Genomic DNA, 25,809 nt, shown 5'->3' with positions numbered 1-25,809 from the left:
TTTATTTTATTTTATTGGAAAGTCAGATATACACAGAGGAAGAGAGACAGAGAGGAAGATCTTCCATCCGATGATTCACTCCCCAAGTGAGTGCAACGGCCAGTGCTGTGCTGATCTGAAGCCAGGATCAAGGAACCTCTTCCGGGTATCCCACACGGGTGGGTGCAGGGTCCCAAAGCTTTGGGCCGTCCTCGACTGCTTTCCCAGGCCACAAGCAGGGAGCTGGATGGGAAGTGGAGCTGCCAGGATTAGAACCAGTGCCCACATGGGATCCTGGTGTGTTCAAGGTGAGGACTTTAGCCGTTAGGCCACGCTGCTGGGCCCTGCTCTTCTTATTTTCAACTATACTTGGAGACTTGGCTTTCTGTTTCAGATCTCAAATAATTATAGAGATCTTACTTACCTTTAAGCACTAGTGAATCTCTCAATACTATGACCTAAATATTAGTTAGTACTAAGTCAGTAAGTAGCCAAGCTCAAAACCTTGGAATCATTCAAAAACTTGTTCTTTTACTCAAAATCTCGTGGTCAAGACTGGTGCTGTGGCACAGCAGGTAAGCTGCTGTCTGTGGTGCAGCCATAGCACACAGGCACTAGTGCCTGTCCTGGCTGCTCTACTTCTGACCCAGGTCCCTGCTAATGCACATGGAAAAGCAGCAAAAATGGCCTGGACCCCTGCTGCCCTCACAAGAGGCACAGAAGTTCCTGGCTCCTGTTTCATCCTAGCCTAACTTAGCCCTGGTTCATGAAGCCATTCAGGAAGTAAAGTAGCAGACAGAAGATTCCTGTTTCTCTCTCTCTCTCTGAAATTCTGACTTTTAAATAAAACAATCTTTAAAATTTTTCTTGTTTCTAGATCATCAGTCAGTCCCAAAGAGAACAAATGGGCTCACTTAAATAAAGTACTGCTCAAGTTGCATTACAATCTTCACAGTGCTCTTCAGGTAATCCTAGCACTTATTTCAGAAAGGCAGGTTTCTTTTTTGAGAAGACAATGAAGCTAGCATGATAATTAGAGACCTATATTCAATCAGCGGCCAAACTCCCAATTGCAAAGACACTATAACAGGTTCACTTCAAGGGTTTGCCTACAAACTAGACTTGCCTTTTAACAGCAGTGGGAGAAGCACTGTATCCAAGTTCACATCATCCTTGACTGTGCAGACATACAGTTTCTGGTCGTCACAGCTGGCAGGAATAATACTGTACATTGTGGATTTCATTGCTTTGGCTGTAGAGAAAGAAAACTATGAGGAAATACCATGTTCAAAGATCAGAAGTTTTAACGGCACAAAATGCAAAAATTTAGTCAAGAAACTAAAGGATGAAGAAAACTAAAAATACCGTGGTTTAAAATATTTGATTCTTCCCCTTCTTGCTCCCACCTTTGTTCCTCAGCCAAGGACACCCTCTATGCACGCGGCATGCACCAGTGCTCACTATTCCTACTCACCTCACAAGCAGCCCTTGCTTCTGGACCTCGAGGGCGACGACTTCCCTGGATTTAGACACACCTCTACCCTTTTCTTCCACCTCTTCCTCCCTCTATGCCTCCATCCAAAACCTCAAGTCATTACCTCAATAATATTCAATTCTCTAAATTCTCTGTGTATATATCTATACATTCCACTTATAAACTTAATAAAACTTATGTTTAATAATTTTCTCTGGGTGGGGGCAGTGTGGTGGCTCAACATGCTAATCCTTCATCTGCAAGCATCAGCATCCCATAGAGGTGCTGATTTGTATTCCAATTCAGTCCTGCTGGTGACTCCTGGAATGGCAGGGGAGGATGGCTCATGGTCCTGTCCCCACATGAGAGGCAGGGAAGCAGCTCCTGGCTCCTAGCTTTGGATCAGCTTAACTCTGATCATTAGAGCATTTGAGGAGTGAATTAGCAGATGGAATATCTCTCTGTCTCTTCTTCTCTCTGTGTAAATATCTGACGTTCCAATAAAAATACATACTTTTTTTTAAAGATTTATGTGTTTTTTTAAAGATTGATGTATTTTTATTGGAAAGTCAGATATACAGAGAGGAGAATAGACAGAGAGGAAGATCTTCCGTCTGCTGATTCACTCCCCAAATAACTGCAATGGCCGGAGCTGAGCTGACCTGAAGCCAGGAGCCAGGAGCCTCTTCTGGGTCTCCTACACGGGTGCAGGGTCCCAGGGCTTTGGACCTCCCTTGAGTGCTTTCCCAGGCCACAAGCAGAGAGTTGGATGGGAAGCAGGACTGCCAGGACTAGAATCAGAGCCCAGTTGGGATCCCGGTACGTGCAAGGTAAGGACTTTAGCCACTAGGCTACTGCACCAGGCCCAAATAAAATTTTTTATTTTAAAAAGATTCTATTTTGCTATCCTCACCTTCTAGGCTTCCTAAAAATGAATCATTACAGATTGATAAACTGAAATATCTGAGGTAGACAGTCAAGTTTTTTATCCTTCATTGCAAAAAATTTGTCTAGTATGCCCAAAATGTCAGCAGGGAATAGGAATATGCTTCATAAAGGCTAGCTGATGCAATATTGGAAAATGAACTTGACCAGCTGGGACAGCATAAAGACCTGGAAAGTTAAACTTACCAGACAGGGTCTCCCACTTGGTGTTCTCCTTTTCTTCCTTTTGCAGATCATGAAAGAGCAATATGTCCTTAGAGAGAAGGTCCTGGCATAAGATCTCACAATAGAGGGGGTTGCTAAAGCACCTGCGGAGAAGGTAGCTGCAGAGAGGTAAGCGGGGAATTGCTGACTAAAAATGCCCATTTCAGGGGAGCCAAGCATAAGGGTACTTCATACTGAGGGATCTTTTGTTGAACACAGCTCTGGATGATACACACCAACACATGCAAGCAGCACAAAATGTAAAGAAAAATAATGATTTCTAATTGGCTTTGAAATTCATTTTGGAAGTAACTTTTCTTCTATGGTTGTTAAAAAGAACTAACACCCTCTTGCTTAGGAGTTGGATACATAAAACCAACATATTAAACAAGTAATCCAAGGCCTAACTGTCTTTAGGAAGCCTGAGTGGATGGTCGACAGAGGTAGTTCTTTACTGGTCTGCAAGGGGACTATCTCCCTTAAAGCTGATCTGAAGTCTCGTCATGGTTACTCCGCCATTTCCCTTCCCAGACTCTGCCGAGACCTGAGCCTTCTCACTTATCAGCATTACGGTACTGGCTCGGCCCTTAATGAGCTGCCCAGCTCATCCTACTCACTCACCTCTGCAACTCTTGCGGGATGCTCACCACCCCCAGTTCCCAACATGCTAGTCTCAACAGCGAGGTTGCCGCCAACTTCGAAATGGGCACAAGAGCAGCTTGAGGGCTCTGCAGGAAATTCTGGGCCCCGACACACAGGGTGTAGGTAGTGGTCAATGTCATCACCATCAGGATGGGCACCCTGGAGAGCAATGCTCCCAAGAATGCCCAGGAAGCTGCATCTATATACATGGCCTCGTCAATCAGGAAAAGAAGTGGCATTTTCCTCACTGCCTGGAAATAATAGCAAATAAACAATAATAATCTCTGATTAGAAATGAAGTCTCCTGGTTTTCAAACCTCTCTTACATTTCACATCAGCAATTTAATAAAATGTCAACATAGGCTGGGATTTTTAGAGTAACATGTATCCTAAATCCAGGTATTATTTCACATTACAAATATAAACAACAGCCTTGGTAAGCTAATTCCTAAAGAAATATACTGAGTTTTTCTTGAACATAAAATGACTGAAAATTTAAAGAAGTCATCAAAATATTCTCCAACTCAAAATTGGAACATTCCAATATTTCATTTTGGCTAAGGCTTCACCCTGTGTGCGAACTCACAATACACACTAAAAGAGCAATTTCCAAACTGGGTTGCACATCACATCTCCTGGAGTGCTTGCCATCACTACCAATTATCAGGACTCACTTTTGTGGACTTTAAAAATATATTCACTATTTCTCCACATTTCCCATTCCTACTTCCCTTCCCACTGCCTCAGGTGACCATTCAAATGTGTTTCTTACAGTTTTTTATTTGTGTAGAGTTATTATAATGTGCATTGTTGCTTCACCAATTAAATTGCTCTTATATAAATGCTATTATATTATAGATCTCGTTATTTCTCTTTCATTCAGGACTACTTTGAGATCACACTGTATGGCTATGTTTTCATTTACTCTCATTTCTAACATCTGCCATTACATTACATGTTCGTTCATGTGTCCAGGCCAATTCTTAAGAGGCTTTCCTGAACAGACACTGCGGGGAGTAGTCTTATAGCTAGGACTGGAGCTGCTGCATTTAGTAAATGTTTTCATCAGAATTTGACTAGTTACATTTAATCAACTTTCCAGAATGGGTTTATCAATCTCTGGTTAGATTTTTATTCTGCAACCCTGAGTTAGAGCATAAGACCGTACTTAGAAACCATTGTTTTAAATTACGTTACTAAAATTTCATTACAGAACAGGATGAAGAAAGAACTAAGACCTTTTCATGCATGCTGTGCTACACTGTTGGATTCATCCAACATTGAAGGCAGATTCAAATAATGAAAATATCAACAAATATGTGAAGAAATTTCTAAATCAAGATGTGATGTGAATGAGTTAAAATGGGTATAAGCCATCCCTACATATTAGAAGTTGATGGTATGTAGAAAATTACCCACCTTCCGAAGTACTTGAATAAAACATGATTTCACCTTCTTTTGTCTGGCCAAATCATCCATGTGCGAAACTTTGAAGGATATGGGAAACTGAGCAGGAAAATTATTATATATTAGCATTCCAATAGACACCCTAATAAAAACATTCAGTTCCTCCAAAGGGAACAGAAAATGATTCTATTTCTACTAAATGGGCTTTCTGATGATTGTGTATAGTTGCACAGGCCAATCCGACCTCACCATGTAATTTAGAGGGTAGGACAAAGTTCTTGGAAGTTAGAGACAGAAATCTTATCTCCTGTCCATATCAAATTGTAATGAAGCAGTAAATGAAGTTTTGGTGTAGGAAGGTCACTTTGGGAAGCCCTAGTACCCCAATAATGCCAAGTATACCAAGAATGGATGCATACATGAGTCCTGTCAGAATGAAATACAATAGATATTGTATAATGTTATTTCCTGTGCTAGAATAAGGCACATGAGCTACCATGGATTTGACAGCCAAAGTAAGGTTCCTGTTGGACATGTTGGCAAGGGTTAGCCCCCAAGCCGAGGCCTATCTTAAGAGAGGGCTATGCTAAGGGATTGGACAGATGTTAGTGTTTCCTATTTTCCACTAAATTTAATACTCTGAAGGCTGGGGAGATAAGGAGAAAATACAAGGATGCATAAATGTAACTGCGGATCAGTTAGCTGGTGTGCTATGTGAGATCCCATAAACCCTAGACCTTGCAGGCTTTTGATTCAGATGACAGTTGAAGCAATAAATTCTGTGGCTAGGGAATAGGAAGGTAGGGCTAAAGACTGAAAAACTGCAACTGATGCTAGAACACATGGATAGAATTTCTGACGATGCATTACTGGTGAGAATCAATATTCTTAGTATTTTAAAACTTACCACACACTTTCTTATAAACTATATCTCCTTTAGAATTCACATAAAAACATTATGAGGTAATCATTTCAAGATAACTGAAGTTAAAAGGTCTGTACCAGAACCAGCAACTGTGAAACAAGCAAGTATGAACTGCCAAGTGTAAGTCAGTCTTAGATTCCACTTTCTCAAAAATGAGAAATCTTGGGCTTAGGCATCAAAGGGATTTGAAATCTCAATTCTACCATTACTAAATATGTGTTCCTAGAACACACATATGCACACACACGCAATCTGTGAAAACAAGTAATAAGTTGGTTGATTTTGGGGCAAAATTTGAAAACCATGAATAGTTTTTCCATAATACACATTTCCACAAACTTTTTGTAAATCTGCTTGTTTTCACACCCAAATAAACATGTACGGCCTATAAGTATTCAGACAGACAACACTACAGTATAACTGTTACCACCTTCATTACCTTCACAAAGAAGAGGTCGTTGAAAAGGCAGTGAAGTGGCTCCTGCACTATCCCATGCAGCTGTTTGTGCAGACACTCTTGCCGGTAGTAGGCTGGGCATGTATCGATCTCAAAGAAGATGGCCATGAGGGTCTGGATGGCATAGAAGTACTGCTTGGAATCTGCTTCCTTCAGCTTCAATGGCAACACCCTGGTGAATGTCACTTGGTCACCGGGAGTTCCCCCACCCACACACAGGTTGCTCCTCTACCAGTCCGAGTGCACTCAATTTACTGACACAGAATTTCACCAGCAAGGGAAAGAAACACCCCAAAGAGCAGGCTCTGACAATGTCAGAAAGCAGGAGTCTTTACCTGTACCCTTCCTTCTGGGCCAGAAAGTTTATTTCAGCCAATAGCTGACTTTTCCCACAGCCTTTTCCACCTTCATACAGAACCGCTTGTCCCTTCTTCTGGTGCAAACACCCCTGATGGGCCACTTTAAAGGCTTCTAGTTCTTTCTCTCGATCTGCAAAGAGACCAGAGGAACCCAAAGCTCCCATGCTTTTGGCAGACACTGTTTATCTGAAATAATTTGGCAAAGCTAATTCTCAGAATGTTTCCTTTCACCCCTACAGAAAGTCTGGCAGAATCCCATGTCCATGGGGCTTTGTAGATCTTTCTAAAAAGCCAATTATAGACTAAACAAACACAAGTAGGTCTTCAAAGTTTGTTCCAGAGCCTGTGTGATAATATCCAAACAATTAGACATGGGAATTACAATACTTCAGTTGTTGTAAAACTATCTATAATAATTTAATCTTCAAAGTCTGACACTGCTGAAAGAGAATAAATTAATAAATTCATATGAAAAAGAACACTCACCTAGCAAAGGGTGACTTTTATTTCTCTCTCTGGGTAAATGTCTCTTCCCAAACATTCTGGGGGAGAAAGGATGTTGGAATATGGTTAGCAGAAATAGACTCAGGAAACAACTGTCCTCCTAAGCAAGTATTTTCAGGTAACTGAAAATGCAGAGTTCTGTATAAAAGGGTATTTTCTCTTCCTCTGGGAGAGCTCTAAGAGGAGACACTTATTCAAAGTCACCTTTTTTTTTTTTAAAAAAAAGCATATTTCTTATGTTTATTTATTTGAAAGGCAAAATGAGAGGCAGACACAAATCTTTTATCTGCTGGTTTATGCCCCAAATGTCCACAACAGCCAAGGCTGGGCTAGGTTAAGGCTCAGAACTCAATCAGGGTCTCCCATAAGAAAGGCAGGGATCCAAGTACTCCTGCCTCCCTTCTACTACCTCCCAGAGTGAGCATTAGCAGGAAGGTAGACCAGAAGCAGTGGTGGATCTTGAACCTGGGCACTCCAAAATGTATTATGGGAGTCCAAAGCAGTAGTTTGACCTGTTGCACCACAAGGAACTTTTTAAAAGTAAAAACTGTAAGGAGAAAGGGAATATTATTTTTTTCCAGGCTCATGGAAATAAATTGCAAAGCATTTAAAGGAAATGGGTGGGTGACTTACTGCTACTGTTTTGCTATCAGAGAGGAAGAAGTTGACTGAGGAACTAGCTAAGGATCTCAGACAATTCTCTTCTTACATGTCTTATTCCAGCAGGCCAGAATTAACAGCATGTTTCTAATTTCACACAATGAAAAATTCATTCCTATGTTTTCTGTATAAGAGGAATGAATGAACCATCACAAACCAATACTTACACACATCTGCTGTGGCCAAGATACTCATACATCGTTCCTGGATTGGAGATATTTTTCATTATTTTCTCTGGGAGTTTCTTGAAGTTGTAAGCAGGTAGCATGGACCTCAGATATGTTACCTCATCACAGGACACCAACCCTGGGTAAGCGGTTACCATCCTAGCCACAAGGCTCACCTTTGGGCCAATAACTGTGTCAGGGCGATAGTAACACAAAAAGGGTGAGATTTTTTTTTATTATTATTACTTCTCTACCTTCATCTCTTAAGTCCAACGTCAATTCTACCTGTATATTCATGTCTGGCCACTGCTCCAACCACACCACAGAATACTGGTCCATTGGTGATACTGATGGAAACAAGCCTGGGGAACAGAAAAGTAACAATGGGCAGATACAGTCAGAAGCCTCCGCATCAGGCATTAGATCTCTGCCAACCCTCAAATCCAGAAATCTGGCTTAGGAGCTCAGAATGGAGAAGGCTAGAGATTGCTGTCATTCTACAGCACAAGACTGGTATATAGTTCTTACTATTAGAGAAAAACAAAGGAACAGAACGGCACCCCACTTCAGGAATTTTAGTTGGGATATTATTATTAAGAAAAGATTTTTAAAATCTTCTGTCAATGATGGCCTAAAGCCTTGGGACCCTGCACCCATGTGGGAGACAGGAAAAGAAGTTCCTGGCTCCTGTCTTCGGGTCGGCACAGCACCGGCCTTTCTGGCCACTTGGGGAGTGAATCATCAGGCGGAAAATCTTCCTCTCTGTCTCTCCTCCTCTCTGTACATCTGCCTTTCCAATAAAACAAATAAATCTAAAAAAAGAAATCTTCTGTCAGTTTTTTAAATCTCTGTATATCTGCCTATCCAATATCCAATAGGCAGATATACAGAGAGAAGAGATACAGAAAGATTTTCCATTTGCTGGTTCACTCCCCAAGTGGCCACATCAGACAGAGATAAGCTGACCTGAAACCAGGAGCCAGGAGCTTCTTCTGGGTCTCCCATGTGGGTGCAGGGTCCCAGGGTTTTGGGCCGTCCTCAACTGCTTTCCCAGGCCACAGACAGGGAGTTGGATAGTAAGTGGAGCAACCAGGACATGAACCAGCGCCCATACCAGATCCCGGTGGATGTAAGGCAAGATTTAACCACTAGGCTACTGCACCAGGCCCTTATCAGATGTTTCTTATGTTCAAATTATTACCTCATCTGATCCTTTAAGAGGTACTCAAGAGCAAATCTACATGGTGAGTAAGGCAAATATTTTTATACCATTTGAGAAAAAGAAAAAAACTAAAGGAGTTAATTAACTTTCCCAGAAATATATAGCAGAAGCAAACAGTAAAGTTAGAATGAGACTCCAGGTCTCCTGACCACTAGACAAACTTTTGAAAAATCATTTATTTGAGAGTTATAGATAGACAGATCTCATCTGCTGGCCAATATTCACAATGGCTGGAGCTGGGCTGAGCAGAAGCAGGGATTCAGTCTATATTCCCTCTTTCTTTTAAAAATCTTTTCCAGGGCCCGACGTGGTGGCACAAGTGGTTAAGGTCCTCGCCTTGCACGCCCGGGAGCCCATATGGGCGCCGGTTCTAATCCCGGCTGCCCCGCTTCCCATCCAGCTCCCTGCCTGTGGCCTGGGAAAGCAGTCGAGGACGGCCCAAAGCTTTGGGACCCTGCACCCGTGTGGGAGACCCGGAAGAAGTTCCAGGATCCTGGCTTTGGATCGGCATAGCATCGGCTGTTGCGCTCACTTGGGGAGTGAATCATTGGACGGAAGATCTTCCTCTCTGTCTCTCCTCTCTGTATATCCACCTTTCCAATAAAAAAATAATAAAAAAAAATCTTAAAAAAATAAAAAATAAATAAAAATCTTGTCCACTGATGAAAATATCCATTATTCTATAAATGTAGTAATATATACATTCTGTTACTAAAAAACCAGGAGCTGAGATAATGACACTGAACTCCCTATATCTCAAAATTATCCTAGAGACAGACTCAGGGATGTCAAGTTTCTTCCAAAGGGTTAAAAAGAAAATATTTCTCAGAACAGAAAATGTTCAAGATGAATAAGGTCCTGGGTAGGATGTGAACTGCAGCTTTGGGTATTGCTTTTGCTGTTGTTTAGTAGAGAGCATGAACAACACGATGTGCCAATGAAGTCACGCAGGCACCATTTTGCAAACATGCTCCTCAAAAAATTAGTTCCTTTGGATGTTACAGGCATTCCTGGAGAAAAGCACTGGGATCACATAAGTTTGTTAAATGCCAAGTAAAACTAAATGCAATAAATTTCTCTACCATTATGACTTCTCAGAACCTTGGATATGTTAATGGATGCCAGGAACTTCCAGGAAAGAAATAGAGTTTGCATCACGTCCCAGTCCTATTTTTGTGAGTACAGTAAGGAATGAGTGTCCTAACAAACACACTTGGAGAAAGCCTGATTCAATTACTACTTTTGAGGAAAAAAACACTGGCCTTGACATTTCACTTTCATACTCTGACATTATCACACTACTTAGTTTACTAGTGTTACAATTCTGGGTCTTAGTTCTGTTAAATTAAGGAAGTCAGATTAATGAACTCAAATATTCCAAATAGTTGCTAACATCGATTGCATTCTAAAGTAAGTAATATCAAAATGATCAGTAATTACAGTGAAGTCACAGAAGGTAATTTTAAGGGCATAGTAAAATAGTCTCTAAAGGCCAAAGAAATGACTTCTGCATTCAAGAATCAGGGCCAATAGCAGGATCTTTGAGGGTCACAGGTAAATGCAAAATTCAAGAGCAGAATGGACAACTCTAACTGGAGGGGTTGGCCCATCATATTTATACTGAAGATAAGACTGGGGGAGAGGGGCCCAGCATGATAGCTTAGTGGCTAAAGATCCCATATGGGCACTGGTTCATGTCCCGGCCTCTCCACTGCCCTTCTAGCTCCCTGCTTGTGACCTGGGAAAGCAGATGAAGACAGTCCAAAGCCTTAGGACCCTGCATCACGTGGGAAATCCGAAAGAAGCTCCTGGCTCCTGGCTTCAGATTGGCTCAGCTCCAGTCAATGTAGCCACTTGGGGAGTGAACCAGTGGATGAAAGATCTTTCTCTCTGTATCCCTTCTCTTTGTAAATCTTCCTTTCAATTAATTAAAAAAAAACCAGACAAATCTAAAAAACTAAAAAGAGTGTGAGAGAGGTTGTAGAACTATACGCAAATCCTAGAAATCTGTAAAACATGTCAATATGATAGTCCTTGGACTAACAGTTTTACCATCGATTAAGCAACTATAATATCTTTCCTCTAATAAAGTAAAGAGTTGCATCAGACAATCTCTAAAAAAAGTTCCAGTATGTGTATTTTATATCTCCACATTAAAAGTACACATGATACTTTGGGAGGTCTATCTGCATTTTCTAAGAGGTAGCTGCGGGTTAATGACACAACCCAAAATTTGAAATCTGAAGATTTGAATTTCATTACCAGCTCTAGTTTATTCACTTGCCAGTAACTTTTCCTCTGTGGCCCTTGTTTTCTCATATGTAAAAGAGGGATGAAAACTTTCCTACTGGTAGCATACTCTAAAATGTTCCACAAATATTAAAGCACTATGTATATGCAGGATACTATTTTTACAATGTTGAGTAAGGGATGGCAAACAAATTAATGTTTGAATCAATGTTAACACTGGAATAACATTTTTAAATTCCATCAGCATTAAAAACATACATACACACTCACACAAGGCAGGTGTTTGACCTATTGGTTAAAAAATATTGTTTCGGATGTTCACATCTCCTATTGAAGTGCCTGGGTTCAATCTTGGTTTTGCTCCTAGCTCTATTTCCTGCTTGTGCACATCTTGGGATACAGAGGTAATGATCAGAGTAGCTGGGTCCCTGCCACCGACATGAGAGGTTTGGGTTTCGGTTAGTTCCTAGATCCTGGCTTCAGCTTGGTCTTGCCCTAACTGCTATAAGCGTCTGTGGGGATGATTCACAGATGGGAGGAAATCTTCCTCTACCACCGCTTTTTCTTTCTAAGATTTATTTTTATTGGAAAGGCAGATTTACAGAGAGAAACAGAAATAGAAAGATCTACCCACTGGTTCACTCCCCAAGTAGCTGCAATGGCTGGAGCTGAGCTGATCCAAAACCAGGAACCAGGAAACTCTTCTGGGTCTCCCACATGGGTGCAGGATCCCAAGGCTTTGGGCCATCCTCCACTGCTTTGCCAAGCCACAAACAGGGAGCTGGAAGGGAAGTGGAACAGCCAGGACAGGAACTGACATCCATATGGGATCCCAGTGTGTTAGAAAAGGATTTATCCATTGAGCCATTGCATTGGGCCTATCATCAACCTTTCAAGTAAAATGAATAAACACAAATTTAAAAGTCATTTGAAAAATTCCAACCAACTTTGTCATGACACAACTGGTGAGAGAATGTAATTTCCTATTCCTTTATTAGGAATAGTTTTTATAGGCAGCGGTGGTGAAGGGTGAGCATGGATGGAAAACCGATTCAGTGTGAAATCCAGAAAAAGCAAAGGTTCCGGGAAAGATGGAGAGTGAACCAGTTACGGTCCTTTCCAATTTGGTCATAACCCCACAACTTCTCTCTTTCCTCTTGTGGACTAGCAGCCTCTCCACATGCAAGTATGTTGTTTGCGTTATATTAATGTACATGTCTGCTGTTCCTTGGCTGTATTCCTCAGTCCTGCTCCATTAGATGACACCTATCTTTATTTTCCCTCCCTATCCAGGATACACTTTTAATCCAGATTGCTTAATAGATCCTCTTTGCTGACTACTCAGTTTTCTCTCCCCTGTAGGCAAATTCTGCCCCACTTTCCTCCTCACTTGGTCTCATTAAGATTCTCCCAGCAGAAGCTGAAGATGCGGAAGGAGCTGTCCAGGGCTTGTGCACACTCATCTGGATTCTTATGCCCAGGAAGGCCGAAAACACAGAGGAACATGCAGCCCTGAGAGAGATAACAAAGAAAGAAAAGTTTACTTGGGGAGGGAACATAGCTTTCCTCAACTAAACCAACTCTCCTGAATGAAGCCAGATTCTATTCTGACTGGTCTGCTGCTGGAAAGAGAGAATTTTACATGATTCATGAAATGGGGTACAGCAAGGCGAACACTAAAAAAAAGAACTTTGGAGGGGAGGTGTTTGGCCTCATAGTGAAGGTGACACTCGGGGCACCTGCATCTCAGTCTGTTCTTGAGTCCAACTTCCCGCTAATGTGCACCCTGAGGGCATCAGATGATGGCTCAAGTTGCTATGCCCAAGCTACCCACATGGGAGAAATGGACAGTGTTCCTGGCTGCTGGCTCTAACCTAGTCTCAGCTATTCCAAGCATTAGGGATATAAATCAGTGGAAGTGTATTCTTTTTCAAAGGAAAAAACACATGGAAAAATGAAATTAAAAAATAATTTAAAAGAACATCTTAATTTAGCTAACTATTCAAAGAAATGACATTTAAAGAAAAAACTGGTATCAAGAACTTTTCAAAAATTTTTTGTATATATCTTTAGCTAAATCTATCTACTCACATTTTCTTCACTTGCCACTGTCAAATATCACGATGTTGCTCTTTCCCTAGTGCCTCAATTATCTGAGAAAAGCATGACTGCATTTAGTTTATTAATAGAGCCAAACACTCCTTATTCCTTCACAAGAATTTTCCAAAAAGAACTGAATAGAAAATGATATAGAAAATAACCCTAAGTAAGCCTGGAAATTAAATGAACTAAGATACTCCATCTCTATCAGTTGAAGCTTTAATGTAGTATAGTTTGCTACAAAATAAGAAGTTAAAAATCTGACTTATGCTTGTACTATGCAGGAAACAAGCTAGTCATGCATAACTTGTTATTTAGTCTGCACTCATTCTCTAATACTGATGGGTCAAGTCCCTTTGAACTTACTTTCTCAAACATAAAGATGCGGCTCAGCTGGCCACCTGCTTTCTCAATAACTGTGGAGATATATAAGGCAGCCTCCTGGATAAGACGACACAAATGCAATATCCACGCTGTCTTGTGGAACTCTACGCTGATCAAAACTGTAGTTACGGTACGTAATTCAGATACATATTCCATTGGTTGGCCTTCATCAATCTATAAAGACACAATGCATTATTCTGACAGTATCTTCAACTTCCCAGCATTATGCTAAGGCATTTTAATTGTGTATTTCATAATAACACTTATGTGTCATTTTCAAGAGGCATAGACCAGTAAATCTAGAATTTAAAATAACTTTAATCCTATTTCACTCATAAATTTTGCCAAAATTTGTAACAGTACAATATATATCCAATTCCTTTAGTCATTTTACTAGTGGATTTATGTATATTCATATATTCACAATCAGTACATATTTACCAAGAACATACTGTACACCTTGTTACAGTGGATTAAGATCCAGGAAGAATAACTGAAAAATGAGTTTGGCTTTTATTTTCTAGGACTGATAAATCTAAAGATAATGACACATTCATTATAGCAGTTATATTGGTGCAAATGGGAAGCCAGAGATGAACTGGATCAATACAAAACATATCTACATATAAATGTACACCTGTTCACACATAGTCTACATGACTCATGAACTGGGACTTCACCTTCTTCAAAAGGTTTGTCATGATGTGTTTTCGCAGTGTTTGTTCAAGTGTGGAGTCTGGATCCAATTCCAGGGCAGTTCTTAGAGTCTCTGAAGAAAGAAAAACAAAATGTCTCTGGCTATGTGGAAAATTAATCTTGAAAATCTGGGGCTTAGGTAGAAATTTCAAAATAACTTACCAGCACTTGTACGGTAGTGTGGCAGATAATTGAGGCACTTGTCAAAGTGTTCATCAAAATCAAATCGGTCAATGATGTGCAAATCTCTTAACTACAGAAGAGAAAACTGCTCAATTCTATGCCCACCCATCAACCTGATCACCTGGTCGCTTAACAGGGGATGAGGAAGCTGGGCACAGAAAAGGAGACTAGTCTCATGTTTACCCTCTGTCTTTCCAATCTCACTGTTTTGATTCAGTTCATTTCCTAGAGAATCCCCTACCTTCCAAAACAGGCAATATGTGACTGCCACTAGGAGGCACTTTCCAGAAGTGCAGTGGGTGGGGTCAGCCTCCTACCTTCACAGCTTCATCTTCCCTCATGATTTCCACTTCAAACATGTACTGTTCACAGAGCTTCCAGCAGTTCCACGACAGGACGATCTCATTTGCCTGAGCTAAACGCTGAGCTAACTGGACATCATCTACATCCCGCCCAATCACCAAGAGGTATTGCCGTTGCTCATCTCCAACAATAACCTGGGAAATCCGACCTGCTGACAGACCTACACACAGAAAAAGGAGTCAAGCGGAGAAAAGAACGACTCAGTAGGAAAATTACGCAAAGGGAGAGATGTGGAATCCCCACATGGCTTTATGCATGTGAAGACACAGTCATAGAAACTAAAATGAAATGGGAAGGAGGATGAGAATACTGAACACACACCATCAGTGAGCTGTGGGACAGCTATATGTAGCTTAATAAATGTGTCCTTGCAGAGCAGAAAAATTCTTTAAAGAAAAATAGTATACCATTTTAAAAATCTGAAACAAGAACAACAAAAACAAAATTGTACATACCTAGAGCCTATGAGTTCTAAGCACAAATAAAATTATGCTAATGCGTATCATGACCAAATTACTGAAAGCCAGTGCTAGAGAAAATATAAGCAATTGTGATAAAGGGAAGCAAAAATTATACCCAAAGAAGCAAAAACACGGAGATTTTTTGTTAAAAATACCGCAAGCTACAAGAACGTGGAACAACAGTTTTAATACACGAGAAAGTCTGTTAACTGAAATTGTATACTCAAACATTTCCAAAGTAGATGTGAAATAAAGGCTTTCCCAGACATTACAAGTGTAAAACTAACATCTTCAATAAGTTTGTGCTGTTAAGAAATGGTCAATGTGTGATGGACTGGTGGCTAAAGTCCTTGCCTTGCAAGCGCCAGGATCCCATGTGGGATTCCATGTTTTTGTCCCAGCAGCCCTGCTTCCCATCCAGTTCACTGCTTGCGGCCAAGGAAAGCAGTCAAGGACAGCCCAAGGCTTGCGACCCTGCACCCACATGGGAAACTTGGAAGAAGCTCCTGGCTTCGGATCGGCTCGGCTCCAGCCATTGTGGTCACTTGGGGAGTAAATCAGTGGATGGAAGATCTTCCTGTCTCTCCTTCTCTCTGTATCTGACTTTCCAATAAAAATAAGTAACTTTCTTAAAAAATAAAATTAAAAAATGTTCAAAGAAGATCTTTAGATAACAAGAGCTGATAAGGACAAAGAAAAACTGGACCCCTCATACAGTGCTATTGGAAATGCAAAACAGTACACACTTTGGAAGACTGATTTCTTAAACAGTTAAACACACCATCTGACTCAGTCTTCTATGTGTTGGTATTTACTCAAGCGAAATGAAAGCATACATCTATACAAAGAATTGTACACAGATATCACAATAGTTTTATTTGTAATAAAAATGACAACCTTAATGCCCATCAGTAAAAGTGAATGAACAAACTGTAATATGATCAAATAAAATACTACTCAGCAATAAAAAGCAATATACTATTGATAAACACCACAAATTGGTGAATCCCAAAGAACTTATAGTAAAATTAGCCAAAAAATACAACTGGATGATTCTACTTATGTAACATTCTTTTAAAAAATTTCAGTATAACTTCTCTAAACAGAAAGAAAATTGGTGGTTGCTTGGGAATAGGAGAGGTGATTGGAGGCAGAAAGGATGTACAAACGAATATAAATAAGAAAACTCTTGTGCCTGATGTGTTCTTTAGCTTTATCGTGATGAGTTTCAAAAACATGCAAATACTTCTATGTACAGTATCAATCACTCCTCAATAAACCAAAAACAAAAGAAAAAAGAGGCAGAATTCTCCCTCCACACACACCAACAGGAGAGCACAGATGCCATATAATACCATTGTTCACTGCTGCTTTTGACTCCTGTAAAGAAGTCTTTTCTCTTGAGCTTCTCTAGTCTTGATTTTGTCACTGGTGAAACTGGCCTCTGGGAGCAGCTTTTTAATTTTATTATACTGGATTGTATTTCTGATTATGTTACAGAATAACATATTTCAAAATGTAAACACAGGGGTTTGGTGTTGTGACATTGTGGGTGAAGACCCTGTCTGAAATAACTAAACCCCAAACTGGAGTGCAGGGGTTCAAGTCCTGGGTCCTCTTGCACTTTTAGCTTCACGTTAAAGCACACCTACAGGGGCAGCATGTAATGGTCCAAGTACTCCCACCCCCATCACCCATAGGGGGAGACACAGACAGAGCTCCAGGCTTCAACCTGGCCCAGTCCGGGATGTGCCAGGCATTTGAGAAATTAACCAGAAAGCAAGATCTGTCACTCTGCCATTCATAAATAAATAGAAAAACCCTAAAATACATAAATAACATACATAAAACATCTTCCACTGTAGGCCAGGCATGGTAATAGCTTAGTGGCTAAATCCTCACCTTGCATGCCTGGAATCCCATATGGGTTCCAGTTCTAATCCTGGCTGCTCCACTTCCCTTCCAGTTCCCTGCTTGTGGCCTGAGAAAGCAGTAGAGGACAGCCCAAATAGGACCCTGCATCCCTGTGGGAGACTGGGAAGAAGCTCCTGGCTCCTGGCTTCAGATTGGCACAGCTCTGGCTGAAATATATGCCAAAATGTATGTATTGCTTTGTCCACTTACCATTTACTTATACCCTTCACCAATTTTTCACAGAATGTTAGTCTTTTCCTGATTTCTTGGCTCTGTTAATATAGTAGAGGAATTCACCATTTGTCTGTATGAAGTGTATTTTTCCTTGGTTTGTCATTTATATTTTTAAATCTTACAGGCATTTTTTCCTCTCTAATTAAATCACTCTTTTAGGAGCTACTACCTATTTTTAGCTGCAGGTCCTGGCCTTCTCTGGTATGGTAGATCCCAAATTTCTCTTGTATCTCCAGACTGCACTTTGCCACCAGGGTAATGATGTCACTCAGTTGATTCTGTTTTACCGTCCAGAGTGCCAGGAGCACATTTCCTGCAGGACAGAGTGACAGGGGTGAAATATCTAGAGTCAGCTGATCAAAGGCAAAACTCCCAATAATGAACAAGACTCAATATACTAGCAGAGGGGGATAGGTACTACCAAAGAGGTTAAAAAATACAGGTTCAAGTTCAAATCTAATTTTACGGCTGATTTTATGAAATTTAGATGAGGGGCCCGGTGCCGTGGCCTAGCAGCTAAAGTCCTCGCCAGAACACACCAGGATCCCATATGGGCTCCAGTTCTAATCCCGACAGCTCCACTTCCCATCCAGCTCCCTGCTGGTGGCCTGGGAAAGCAGTCGAGGAAGGCCCAAAACTTTGGGATCCTGCACCCAGGTGGGAAACTCAGGAGAGGTTCCTGGTTCCTAGCTTCAGATCAGCGCAGCCCTGGCTGTTGTGGACATTTGGGGAGTGAATCATCGGACAGAAGATCTTCCTCTCTGTCTCTCCTCCTCTCACATATCTCACTTTGTAAATAAAATAAAATAAATTTTTAAAAAAAATTTTAGGGCCCAGCGTGGTGGCGCAAGTGGTTAAGTCCTCACCTTGCACGCCCGGGATCCCATATGGGCGCCGGTTCTAATCCCGGCAGCCCTGCTTCCCTTCCAGCTCCCTGCCTGTGGCCCGGGAAAGCAGTCGAGGACGGCCCAAAGCTTTGGGACCCTGTACCCGTGTGGGAAACCCGAAAGAGTCTCCTGGTTTTGGATCGGCATAGCATCAGCCATTGCGCTCACTTGGGGAGTGAATCATCGGACAGAAGATCTTCCTCTCTGTCTCTCCTCTCTGTATATCCGCCTTTCCAATAAAAAAATAATAAAAATAAATCTTTAAAAAAAATTTTAGATGAGAAGGTGGGTCAATACTAGGCCATATAGTTGTTAACGATCCTAAGATCTTTCCAGATAGAAAAATATTTTTCTCTTACGTTGTCTACCTGTTGCTATTAATGACTTGGTTTCTCATCAATCTGCTCAAGCATAATTTATAAAAAAGCAAAAGAAGAGGGGTCAGTGTTATGGTGCAGCAAGTTAAATCTCGTCTATAGCACAAGCATCCCACATGAAGATTGGGTCAAGTTCTGGCTGTTGCACTTTCAATTCAGCTCCCTGCTAATGAACTGGAACGCAGTGGAGAATGGCTCAAGTGCCTGGGCCCTTCACCCACGTGGGAGACAGAGAAGCAGCTCGTGGCTGCTTACTGGTCCAGTTCTAGCCACTGCAGCCATTTGAGGAGTGAATCAGAAGACGGAAGATCTCTGTCTCCCCTTCTTTCTGTTAACTCTGCCCTTTTTTAAAATAAAACATAATTATAAAAATTATAAAATATAATTTATAGCTACTTATTTTCTTGGCATTTGATTTAAATGAAATTTAAAGCACACAAGAGTTTAATATGGGCAAAAATTCCCAATTACATTGGGAGATCCTCTGAGGCCGACATTGGGTCTCCCTCACCTTGGTACCCATGGGGCCCAGCACCTATTAAATAATCAAGACATGATAAACAAAGATGGCAAATCCTACCTAAGTACAGTCTCCCTATTCACAGTCCCTTAAGTACTCAGAAAACTGAAAATACCTGTGATATTTAGGATATCCCCTCCGAAACAGAGTACATCTGAAATCAAGTAAAGAAGAGAGAACAAAGTAAAAATCAGATCAGTTTGGTCATTCCATGCCTCAGGCTCCTTCCTCCTCCCCAGATCCACCTGGACCTATGACATCTCTCACATGGAGGTGCTTCTGCTGCCTTGACAGACTCCCTATCACTGGTACTAGGTGTCTGCTCCCTTTATCACTTTCTCAAGGACTTTACCATCACCTTAATCTTCAGTGTACTAATGATTCCTGTCAATATGCTGAAAAAGAAAAATCAAAATTTAAAAAGCCTAGGCTTGGTTTTACTTTCTGATTAGTTCCATTTTTCTACTACCTCCATAGCAAAACATAAGCAAAAGAAATCCTCAACATAATTGGTTAAATATACTTTTCTCATCATCTTCCATTCATTTTTTAAAAATTTATTTATTTTTATTACAGAGTCAGATTTACAGAGAGAAGAGACAGAGAGGAAGATCTTCCATCTGATGTGACTGCAATGGCCGGTGCTGTGCTAGTCCGAAGCCAGGAGCCAAGAACATCCTCCAGGTCTCCCATGTGGGTGCAGGATCCCAAGGCTTTGGGCTGTCCTGACTGCTTTCCCAGGCCACCAGCAGGGAGCTGGATGGGAAGTGGAGCTGCCGGGATTAGAACTGGAGCCCATATGGGATCCTGGTGTGTTCTGGCGAGGACTTTAGCTGCTAGGCCACTGCACCGGGTCCCATTCATTCCTTAAAAATTGTTTTCTCAAGGCCAGCTTAAACTACCGCCTGCAATGCCAGTTAATCTGACTGAAAACCCAGCTGCTCCACTTCAGATGCAGCTCCCTGCTAAAGCATGCCTGGGAAGGCAGCAGACATGGCCCTGCATCCATGAGATAACAGCTGCAGCTCCTGGCTCCTGGCTTGGCCTGGACCAGCCCTGACCATTACAGCCATCTGCAGAGTGAACCAGCAGGTGGAACATCTATCTATCCATCCCTCTTTCTGTACATCTGACTTGCAAATAAGTAAATCTTTTTAAAAATATATTTTTTTCTACAGTCTTTTTAGTCCACTGCCATCTGACCTTTATTCTCAACCAAATTCACTAAAACTATCAGGGTCATTTCTACGGTGTTCATCATGCTAAATTCAGCATTTTTTCTGAACATAATGTACTTGACAGCTACTATTTTCAACCTAGCTAGCTGCAGCCTTCCTCTAAAAATACTACTTTCCTTTTGTCTTTAAGAAAATACTGGGGGAAGGGCAGTGTGGTAACCTAGCGGCTAAAGTCCTTGCTTACATACACCCGGGAACCCATATGGCTGCAGCTTGTGTCCTGGCGGCCCCACTTCCCATCCAGCTCCCTGCTTGTGGCCTGGGAAAATTGAGGACAGCCCAAAGCCTCGGGACCCTGCACCCACATGGGGGACCCAGCAGAGGCTCTTGGCTTCAGATAGGCTCAGTTCTGGCCATTGCAGCTGTTTGGGGAATGAATTATCGGATGGAAGATCTTCCCTCTGTCTCTCCTTCCTATGTATCTGACTTTCTAATAAAAATAAAAAGATCTTAAAACAAACAAACCAACAAACAAACAATATTGGGCCCTGGGAATTGGCTCAACAGGTCAATTCTCCATCTCCACCCATATGGATGCCAATTTGTGTTCCATTCAGCTCCCTGCTTATGCCTTGGCAAGCAGTGGAGGATGCTGATAAGCCTTGGGCTCCTTTCCCTATGTAGGAGACCAGGAAGAAGCTCCTGGTTTCAGATTGGCGCAACTCAGGCTGCTGCGGTCATCTGGGGAGTGAACTAGTGAATAGAACAGAGTTCTTCTCTCCTCTCTGTAAAATCTGTCTTTCTAGTAAAAATAAACAAATCCTAAAAAAAAAAAAAAAAAATCTTACTTGATTGGCTGCTTTGCAGTTCCCTTTTCCCAGTTTTCCATCCCTAGAAACAATCTTCCCCTGGAGAACCTCAAGCTACAGCCTAAGGTTCTCTTGCTTTATTAATTTTCTTTCCACAGAAACTCAATCAAATTTTAAGTGCCATTTTTATGCTGTCAACTCACATTTTCAGCTCTAACAGAGATCTGTTCTTTGAGCTCCAGTCTTAATTACAGCAACTAACTTGTCTTCCCCACTTGAATGACTTGCTGGCATCCCAAACTGAATACATTTAGAACTGTAACCTCGATTTATTATTTTTTTCCTCAAAGCTCAATCTTCTTGATCTTGGCAGGTGACACCATCATTCATTCACTTATGAAAGCCAAAACTACAAATCCCCTTTCTCACCACTTCCCACTGAAATTCAACCCATCAGTAACTCATATCGGTTCAATCTGCAAAAAACATTCTTGCAAGTTATTCCATCCCCACAGAGTACCGCTGCTGTATCCAGGCCAATAGTCTTCAGTCTTAACTGCACAGTGGAACTGCTAGTGAATCTTAAAGAAAATACTACTTCTGGACACATTCCAAGAGATTCTGCTTTAATTGATTTGGCGTGAAGCCTAGGCAACAAGAATAAGCTCTGCAGATGGTTACTGCATGTGTAGTTGAGGTTGAGAACTACTCCCCTAGACCCCATTACCATCACCTCGCGAGCAGGTTCCAATGCCTTTTCGTTTCCATCCTTTAACAGTCACTCTCCACCAGCTCCCTATAACCCAACCTCCGCAAGACAGCCAAAGCAAGCTTCAATACACACACACCATAGCCTGTTCCTTCCCTGCCAGGACCTCCCCATAGCTTCCCTTTGGGTCAAAATGTATCCTTCAAACTCCATGCTATAGGCTTCAGAGCTTGATGGTCTGACAGCAGCTGCTTTCTTCCAACCTTACCTTCCTGCTGGCTGCACTCGGGCCACACTGGTCCTCCCTCAGCTCTTAGAACAGGCAAGCCTTCTCCAGTCTCAGAACTGGCGCATCTAGTCTTCTTCACATGCTCTTCCTAAGGCGCAACCCTCATCCCCTGCACCTCTGTTTAAGTATCACCTCTTCTGAGGAGCATCCTATGACTACTGTCTCACATAGAAAACCCTCACCCTATTATGATCTTAAAAAATACCTTGCAGTTTAAGAGAATGTATAAGCTATACTGATTTTATCTGTCTTTCCCATTAAAACATAAACACTTCAAAGACAGGTGGTGAGTCTGACAATGCCCCTGTGTTTCTAGTTCCATATTATAAGATATGCACAATATACATTTCGTAACTGTGGTGTCACCCAAATCTGATGACAAAGGGAATCGCCTATGCTTGTTCTGCAGGGTTAAAGAGGGGAGATGCCACCAAAGCAATGATTCTTTGAATGGTAAACATATTTGTATGGACCTGATCAGTAAAAAAAAAAAAAGAATGCTGAGTGCTGATTAAATGCCATGCTGGTCAAGCCAAACTAAAAGGCTCCTGTGTGGGTTTCTGCCTCCCTGTCCCTACACAGAGCATGTACAGTGCAGGCACTCAAAACACACTAATAGAGCACACAAAGACGATTTTGCCTCCTTAGATAAATATGCAAATTATTTATTATATTATATATGTGCATATAAATATAATACACACACATTCTAGTCCTAGAAGGACTAAATCCAGGAACACAGAGTCAAACTGCAGTAACAAAATGGAAAGCCCTGTGGTATCGATTATATATACATGTTATGCATATTACTGTTTGAAGACACCACTTGGGGAACATTGTATTTTTAAAGAAACTACAAACCTGATAACGAAATCTAGGTTTTCTCTGCCTTCTCAGGCAGCAGGATGTGAGACCGAAGGGTGTGGGGCAGGGAAAGGCAGACACAAGCTGAAATGGAGCTTGCCATCTTGGGCAACTAAAGGCCCTTAAGGCTCTAGCTAACTCCTGAGTACACACTTTCAAGCCCCCCACCCCCCGGGTCTTCTTATTGTACCAACCACCAGGAGCCCAGCACCTCCTTGCTCCCCTTGCTGTGGTCACTCACGCTCCACGATGTCACTAATGTAGTAACTGAAGATGTGGGCCAGTTTGTCTATGTCATGCTCCAACTGGCAGGTGAGGCTTAGCCTGTCCATCAAAGCTGTAAACCCTGACCGACAGAGCAAAGGTTATCATTAGAGCTGCAAATCCCGAATGCCAGCCCCATCCGTCAGCATGAAAAACACATCCTTTCCGATCAATTCCTTTATGCACAGAGTGGCCATTACCTACTAGGGGCTGGGGCTTCTGCTAACGTGTCTGGAGCCACCCTCTGCCTCCCGGGGATGCGGACGGCGAAGAGAATCCCCTTTTAAAGAAAGCCTGCTTCCCCATTCCTCCGACCCGCTAAATTACAGGATTTGCTCCAACAGGGTTAGAGAAAAACATGGATGGGGGAAGGAATTCTAGATTAAGGGGTTACCCATGTTCCTATCCATGACACTTGGAGAACAAACTACACAAATAGTAAACGAATGTCTGTACGTGGCTGCTAGGTTGCTAACGCCAACCATGGGCACAAACGTTCGGACTCAAACAATGACTTAAAAGGATGCATTAACTCCCACGAAGAGGCGGAACCAGGACTGGAAACCGCTCACACCCGGGCTTGAAGCCCGCCGCGTGGTGTCAGGAAAAGACTCGTTTCCCTCCTCGGGAATTTCCATTTCATCAAGTCCAGATGCGCTCAGGGGTCCGCGGCCGGTGCAGCTCAGCAGGTGTCTCCGCTACGGCACGCGCCCGGAGCCGTACCCCGCCGGGGAACCGTCGCGGCCTCAGGCAGCTGCGGCCCAACCGCCCCCGGGGACGGAGGCTCCTCCCTGGGGCCTCACCCGTCACGTGGACGCCGAGGAGGACACCCTGCGCAGTGGCGAGCTCGGGTTTCGATCCCCACGGCTTCCTGAACACCACCAGGTCGGGAAGCAGCGCCGCCAAGCGGGCCTCCACAGGCCACAGAGGCGGCGCCACCTCCCGCCCGCCGGTGGTCATGGCGGCGGCGGCCGCACTGCCCACGGAGCCACCGGAAGCCCAGGCGCTTCGCACGGCAGCCAATCCGCACCGGCGGCACTAGCGGCGTCCTCCCGCCAGCCAATCCGCACAGACTTCCTTGAAGCACTCCCAAAGGAGTGCGGCCGGGGCGACACGCCCTTTCACGCTCTGGGTTTCCGGGTAAGGGGCGGGACGCCGGGCGGGCGAGAACAGCCTGTTAGGTTTTTAATTTTAATATATTTATTTTGAATTATGTGGTACAATTTCGTATAGGCTGGGAATCCCGCCCCCCAGCCTGTCCGTTCTAATCCTCCTGAACGTAAATAAAGCGGGCCATTCGGGATAGTCTTTCCCTCCAAAACGGGTTATGTCTGGACTTAAGAGCAAGTATACCCGGCATAAATCTAACAATTAAGTTCGGGATTTTTTTTTAAGGCAGGACGAACAAGCTTATCCAAAACTCTAGTCCCGTTGATTTTTAGCAACTTTCTCTCTACTCATCTGCCAATACAGGATAACTTCATCTCGTTTCCTAGGCTATAAGCACGGTCATCAGCCAGCAATGTTTTTGTTCTGTTGTCTGAATTTAAAATTTTGCAAAAGGACTATTTTCACTAAAACACTGAGTCAAGGCCATTTGTGTGTGTGTGTGATCAGGAAAGGGCCAATTTTACTCCTAGAATTACGAGTAAAAAGTGCTCAGCCCAAACGTGATGGGAGATCCTCAGGAGAGACCTGAAGGGAAGCTGAAGCCGAGAGGTTTGTCTGCACACTGCAGCCGGATGCTGTCCAACGCACACTTCACTGTCAGCAAAGCTTAGAGTCGAGGGGCTGCAGCCTTCTCCAAAGCCAAGTCAGTTTTGTTTTTTTTTTTTTTTTACAAATTTATTTTTAAAAATAACAATTGCAATGACATTAATATCCAATCCCCAGTATTCCCCCTGAGGCTGAGCGGGGTGAGGAGGGGAACCTAGATAGGTATGTCCCAAAGGAAAACGAAGACATTATCATCAGGCACCCTGTAGCAGGAAAACGCTATTGGTTCAGTGGTACAGTCACTGATATGGTTAATGTACCAGTGTGATTAAAAACACACAGTTATCCTGCAAAGAGAGCACTCAAAAAGTGACACGACAATGCAGGAAGCCAATCATTCATCCAATCACCTGCCATCTGTGATGTCATCACTACAGTTCCAAGGACAAATGAGAAAAAGAACTAGTAACAAGGAATCCAAACATGAGCCCCTTTGGCTCTACAGGTGTGCTATGAACATGTTCCATTGACTACAATAAACAAATGACACTTCAAACAAAATTCAAATTGACCCACACCCCCAATTAAAAAAAAAAGCTGAGCAACAATTTGAGGTTTGTATTATGTACAAACTTACAAACACAAATAAATAGCATTTTAGAGTTG

The 25,809-nt window shown here is 42.3% G+C and overlaps 1 protein-coding gene across 1 annotated transcript; it reads right to left on the bottom strand.

Annotated features, from left to right (window-relative positions):
* Nucleotides 1–2,697: 2,697 nt before the first annotated feature.
* LOC121158364 (adenylate cyclase type 10-like) lies at nucleotides 2,698–24,065 on the bottom strand. Its single transcript, XM_040983060.1, has 16 exons — nucleotides 24,002–24,065; nucleotides 23,405–23,509; nucleotides 19,266–19,329; nucleotides 17,700–17,899; nucleotides 14,876–15,081; nucleotides 14,538–14,628; nucleotides 14,360–14,448; nucleotides 13,662–13,853; nucleotides 12,586–12,707; nucleotides 8,009–8,085; nucleotides 7,724–7,913; nucleotides 6,879–6,934; nucleotides 6,369–6,522; nucleotides 6,016–6,205; nucleotides 4,664–4,750; nucleotides 2,698–2,721 (listed from the first exon to the last, which is right to left on the bottom strand). Exons 1-16 carry the CDS (start codon nucleotides 24,063–24,065, stop codon nucleotides 2,698–2,700), a joined length of 1,911 nt encoding a protein of 636 aa, XP_040838994.1.
* Between the last annotated feature and the right edge of the window lie 1,744 nt (nucleotides 24,066–25,809).

This window comes from Ochotona curzoniae, unplaced genomic scaffold (genome assembly GCF_017591425.1).
Source record: "Ochotona curzoniae isolate NIBS_2020 unplaced genomic scaffold, NIBS_Ocur_1.0 contig_3819, whole genome shotgun sequence".
NCBI classification, from domain to species: domain Eukaryota; kingdom Metazoa; phylum Chordata; class Mammalia; order Lagomorpha; family Ochotonidae; genus Ochotona; species Ochotona curzoniae.
Note: the sequence above shows the minus strand (reverse complement) of the source record. Positions and strands in the feature narration are given on the sequence as shown.

Excerpts from the sequence above, each read along its gene's own strand:
- LOC121158364 (XM_040983060.1), bottom strand. The coding sequence starts at position 24,065 with ATGGAAATTCCCGAGGAGGGAAACGAGTCTTTTCCTGACACCACGCGG. Across the intron at positions 14,449-14,537 it reads ACACTACCGTACAAGTGCTG|AGACTCTAAGAACTGCCCTG; the intron begins GTAAGTTATTTT and ends TTCTTTCTTCAG. Across the intron at positions 6,935-7,723 it reads CTTGGCCACAGCAGATGTGT|AATGTTTGGGAAGAGACATT; the intron begins GTAAGTATTGGT and ends TTTCTCCCCCAG.